Source organism: Otolemur garnettii, unplaced genomic scaffold, assembly GCF_000181295.1.
Source record: "Otolemur garnettii isolate 467f Iridium unplaced genomic scaffold, OtoGar3 scaffold00039, whole genome shotgun sequence".
Lineage (NCBI taxonomy): Eukaryota > Metazoa > Chordata > Mammalia > Primates > Galagidae > Otolemur > Otolemur garnettii.
This window is the reverse complement of record NW_003852434.1, coordinates 12959997-12966111: the sequence shown is the minus strand read 5'-3', so window position 1 is coordinate 12966111 and position 6115 is coordinate 12959997. Positions and strand designations below refer to the sequence as shown.

The 6115-nt window shown below is 36.0% G+C and overlaps 1 protein-coding gene across 1 annotated transcript in view; it reads left to right on the top strand.

The window, feature by feature from the left end:
• THAP6 (THAP domain containing 6) overlaps positions 1-6115 on the top strand; it is a 16674-nt gene that overhangs the window by 5854 nt on the left and 4705 nt on the right. The window contains exon 4 of the mRNA XM_003790079.3: positions 2498-2623. Coding sequence (XP_003790127.1) covers positions 2498-2623 — 126 coding nt within the window. The remainder of the gene's footprint in view (positions 1-2497; positions 2624-6115) is intronic.

The following is a 6115-nucleotide window of genomic DNA, read 5'->3' as shown; positions in this document are numbered from 1 at the left end:
AATTTTTTTTATATATTTGTATAGTGTTTACTATGTGCAAGGCACTATTCTAAGCACTTTACATGTATATTAACTCATTTAATTCTTGAAACAACCATATTATTAGTCTCGTTTTACCACTGAGAAAACTGAGGTTACAGAGATGGGATGCCTTCCTTAACCACAATCACAGAGCTATTCAATTGCAGAGGTGAGGTTTGAACCCAGGCATTTTGACTCTAAATTGTACTATTATCTGCTACTCTCTAGGACATTAAATATTTTCCCGCAACAATGGCTTTCAAACTTTAATCTACTTAAGAATTGTCCGAGGAATTTGCTTAAAACACAGAATCTTTTGCCTCACTCCTTGGGAATTTTATTTCATAAGTTTTGGTGAGAGTCCAGGCATCTGTACTTTAGCAAGCACCCACATGATTGGGCTGAAGATTTATGGATCACGTGTTTAAGAGAAACCTATACAGACTCAATGTTTTTAGCTAAACATTATATTGAACACATATGGAAAAGTGCACGCATTAACTATACAAGTTGAATGAATTTTCATAAAGTGAATACACTCATGCAACTCCTTTCAGACCAAGATAAAAAACTTTCCCAGTTCCCCAGAAGCCTTCCTTATTCTCTTTCCCAGCTGCCGTATGCACACCAAAGATGACTATCCTGACTTCTATTCCTATTAATTACAAATGGATCCCTAGTTTCTTTAGATCAACATTTTGTTGTGTGGTTCATCCCCACGGTGACATGGGATAGTAGTCCGTTTATTTCTTTTGCTGTATACTGTTTCATCACTGTGAATAAACTAGTTTTAGCATTCTACTGTTGACGAACGTTTGGGTGGTTTCTCAGTTTGGAGGTATTGTACATGATGCAGCTACAGACATTTTTGTCCATGTCTTTTGTTGCGCATATGTACACATTTCTATAGAGTATACATGCTTCCGTTAGGAATTGCTGGGTCCTAGGGTTGTGTATGTTTAGCACAAGTAGATATATGCCATAGTTTCCTAAAGTGGTTTTGCAAATTCCTAGCCCCACTATCAGCATGTAAAAGATTGTCTGGTTCCACATCCTTGCCAGTACCTGGTGGTGTCTTTTTCATAGAGCATTTTAATTGAGTATGTAGTAATTTTGCCTGTGAATGAATGAACAGTAATTTACATATGCATCCACACTGTTTTGTATAGTGATCATCTTAAAGTACTTGAACAGCACTAAGATGACCATAATTGTTGATTTGAACATCGTGCATATTCTTATTTCCTTGAACTAAATTTCTAAAAATAAAATTCTTGGATCAAAGATTATATTCATTTTTAAACCTTTGCTTTTCACACAGATTGCCCAAGACTCACCAGAAAGTTGGTACCAATCTATCCCCTATGGGATATGTATAAAAGTATCTTAAGTACCCTAATCCTTGGTATAAGTTGCGTTTTTAACCTTTGCTAACATTGATAAATGAAAATGCCATATTATTGTTGTAATTAATTTTTGGATGCTAATGAATGTACCAAGAATGTGAATCATTTAACTACCATCTATATTACAGTTGCTTTTTGTTTGTCTTTAGTTCTAATTATGGCATTGATTTATTTTACTATTTTAAATGCTGACTTTTTTATATATTCTTTTATATTTTCTCTTGTTATATGACAGCCTTCTCTATATTTTTTCTAGTGTCTCATGGTTTTCCTTTTTATGTAAATTTTTAGCCTATAGAATTTAGTTGTGGTTTACTATAGAGGGGCCCAAAAAAGGTGCCAAAAAAAATGTATACACCTTTCAGGTGGCGCCTGTGGCTCAAGGAGTAGGGCGCCAGCCCCATATACCGGAGGTGGCGGGTTCAAACCTGGCCCAGCCAAAAACTGCAAAAAAAAGTATACACCTTTTAATGTAGGAAAAAACTATTAAAATGGTAATACTCAATATATGCTAATGACAAGAGATAAATACAAGTTACTTTTGAGGATCTCTTATAATTACAAAAGTCAGATGTGACTGAAGTAATATACAGTTTCTTTTTTTCTTAAAATGTGTATACATTTTTGGCACTCTAGATAAAGGTTATTATTGCTTTTTAATTGATTGATTTATACTGTATGATTTATAGCCGTTCTCCACTTACTTAGAATGCCACTTTTATCTTAAAGGCATTTACCTACTTGATCTATTTCTGTGTTTTTCTGTCTAGTCCTAAGAAAGTAGTATGCTATTTTAACTGTTGTTACTATATTACTGTGTTACTATATTTTTAATAGCTAGAAAGGTGTGCCCTCCCTCTTCGTGTCTCTTTTTTTAGGAAAGTTTGTGTTTTCCAGGTGAAATTTAGAGTTGTCACGAAGTTCTTTTGAAATAAACAGAGTGGAATTTACTGACTTGTTTAAAAGCAATTTTCATGTAAAGAAATGTGGTACTTTATTATATACAGTTAAGAAGGAATAAAAATTTAAGAAAAAATATCTCAGTGATTGTTGCTAACTATTCTTAACAGGGGAAAAGAGAAAAGCTTCATTGTAGAAAAAACTTCACTCTCAAAACCCTTCCAGTCACAAGCCACAATCACCAGCTTGTTGGTGCTTCGTCCTGTACTGAAGAATTCCAATCTCAGTTCATTTTTGTAAGTAAGATTACTTACTGAGCTAATGTGTTAAGATGAATATGTCCTCTCCATTAGGATCAAACTTTTCAGAATTGTAGCAGAAATCTAGGGGTTTAGATGTTTGAGATTTTTGAAATATTTTTATTATTTAATATTAATTTTTTAATTATAATATCCACAAATAACTTTGCTTCTCAGGGTCATTGTAACTTACATCTTTGTAATAGCAATATAGAGGTAGGTGATTCTGTGATTACATATTCAAAGTGCACATTTGCAAGCATATTTCTACCAAGAAAATAATTCTTGTCTTTGGCTATTTCATTTGCTTTTTCTTTTTTTTTTAAGACAGAGCCTCAAGCTGTCCCCCTGGGTAGAGTGCTATGGCTTCACTGCTCACAGCAACCTCTAAATCCTGGGCTCAAGCGAGTCTCCTGCCTCCGCCTCCCAAGTAGCTGGGACCACAGGCACCCGCCACAATGCCCGGCTATTTTTTGGTTGCAGCCGTCATTGTTGTTTGGTGGGTCCGGGCTGGATCTGAACCGGCCACCTTAGGTGTATGTGGCTGGCGCCTTAGCTGCTTGAGCCACAGGCGCTGAGCCTCATTTGCTTTTTCTTAAAAAACAGCCATACATAAATGCAGTATGTTCCAGCTTACATTTGTTTATTCATTTTATTGCCTGTTTCAGTGAGAGCCAAATCTAGAATCCAGACTTGTACTGTCTTCATAACTAGCTTTATGATAATTCTTAATATCAGGCGGTGTTCTTTTTCAAAGTTGTCTTAGCTATTCTAGGTTCTTTGTTTTTTGTTTTTTTGAGACAGAGTCTCACCATGTCACCCTCAGTAGAGTGCAATGGCATCACAGCTCACAGCAACCTCAAACTCTTGGGCTTAAGTGATTCTTTTCCTCAGCCTCCCAAGCAGCTGGGACTACAGGCACCAGACACAATGCCCAGCTATTTTTTATTGTTGTTGTAGTTGTCATTGATGTTTAGCAGGCCTGGGCCATGTTGGAACCTGCCAGCCCTGGTGCATGTGGCCAGCGCCCTAACCATTGAGCTATGGGCTGAGAGCCGGTTCTTTGTATTTTTAATATGAATTTTAGAATCAGTATATAAATTTCTACCCCAGAACCTGCCAGAATTGTGACTTGTATCAACAAGACCATTTGGAAAAATTAACACCTTAGTAACAGTAAGTCTGTCAAACATGAGCTCAGTATATCTCATTTATTAGGACTTTATTAGGTCATTAAATATGAAATGTCCTATTTTGAATCAAAAGTTTAGTTTATTACATCTCAAACAAAAAGCAGTACAATTAACCAAAGTATTTGTCTAAATTGTCGACACGGTTTTGCCACCTTCACAGTAGCTTGTTTATACCAGCAGTGAGGAAGCCTAGGGAGTGGGTGGCAATGAAATCGCAAAAGGTGTTTTCCACAACTTGTTGAAAATTGAATATTTTTCTTTGCAAGAAGTGGCCCACAGCCTGGAAGGAAGTGGTAGTCAGTGGTGCAGGGTCCGGTCACTATGGGGGATTACACAGAGTTTCCAAGTCTAGCTTGTGTAGCTTCAGCAGCATTGTTTGTGAGATCTCATTGTGTGGCGAGAGGATTGTCCTGTCTTTGTCAACCAGTTTCAGCCATTTAAGCACAAGCATCCTCATCATTTCATCCAGCTGGTTGCAGTAGACATCGCTGTAATCCCTTGACCAGATTTCATGACGCTCTAGTGAACAATACCAGCACTCGACCGCCAAACAGGCACCATTAGCTTTTTTGATGAAGTGTTTGGTTTGGGACTGTGTTTCAACACTTTGTCTTTATCCAACCTTTGTGCTGAATGCTTGTGATCAGCAAAAAGTCCTTTTTCGTCACGTATGATAATACAGTGTAGAAAAGTTCGCCTTTATGTTGTGACAGCAAAGAAAGGCAAGTCTCATGGTGATTTCTCTTCTGATACTCGTTTAATTCATGCAGAACCCCCTATCCAGCTTCTTTACCTTGCCAATTTGTTTCAAATGGTCCAATATTGTTGGAATAGTAATGTCAAACCTTGCCACTAAATCACATGGATTCGCTTCCACTACAGCTTTCAGCTCATCATTATCCACCTTGGTCTCAGGTCACCCACATGGCTCATTTTCAAGATTTAAATCATCAGAATGGAACTTCTCAAACTGTCAACATACTGTGTGTTCATGAGCCACATCCTTCCCCAACGCTTCATTGACATTTCAAGCTGTCTGCACTGCTTTGGTTCCACAAAGGAACTCATATTCAAAAGTAACACAAATGTTTGACTCATCCATGGTTTCACAAAAATTGCTCTAAAAATTTTTTAAAAGGCAAAACATGCATTTGAAAGAATGAAGATGTACCTTCACTATAAAAACAAGAAGTGTCAAGGTGAAATGTCAGAGATATCAACCGTCAAGCTTAGTACTTAAGGAAATTGGACATTTCATACTTAATAACCAACAACTTCTCCCAGCATTGTTTTATGATTTTCAGGATACAGATCTTTTACTTTGTCACATTTATCCCTTAATATTTTAGATGTTTGGATGCTATTGTAAATGATAAAATGATATTTTGTTTGCTGCTAACATGAGATATTACTTGGTTTTTGTATATTGATCTTGTATCGCAAACTTGATAAACTCAGATTACTAAATCATAGGAGCTTTTTTATAGAAGCTATCGGTTTTTCCATGTAGATAATCATGTTCTCTATGATGATGACAGTTTTAATTTTTTTCTTGCTTTCTTATGCTGCCTTGAACCCCCAGGGCTCTGCAGAAGGGAAAAGCTGAGAGCTGACCTCCAGGCCTTGGTCCTGATCTGACGAGGAAGGCATTCAGTTCTTCACTATTAAATATGTTAGCTACACATTTTTCATAAGTACTTTTTATCAGGTTTAGAAAGTGGCCTTCTATTCCTAATTTGCTAAAAACTTTTACCAGAAATGGACATTATGTTTTGTCAAACATAACATTTTTATGTTTCTGTTGAGAGATTTTTTTTTAGTTTCTTAGTTATTATGAGTTATATTGATTTTCAAATGTTAAAACAACTTATGTACCCTGGTATAAATCTTACTTCTTTATGATACATTATCTCTTTTATATCTTGTTAGATTAGATTCGTTAAATTTTTTGTTTGCTTTCCTTTTCTGTTCAAAAGGGATACTTGGCCTATGGGATCTTTTCCCTTTTAATATCTTTGTCTGGTTTCCATATTAGAATAATGCTGACCTCAAAGAATAAGTTGTAAAATATTGCCAACTTTTTCAACTTTCTGGAAGAGTTTGTGTAGAAATGGTACTATTTCTCCTATAAATATTTGGTAGAATTTCCCAATGAAGCTATCTAGACTTGTAGTTTCTTTGCAAGATGCTTTTGGTAGTTTGTGTCTTCCAAGAAATGTGTCCATTTCATCACTGCTGTGAGATTTATTAAAGTTATTCACAACATTTCCCAATTCTTTCAGTATCTGTAGGCTCT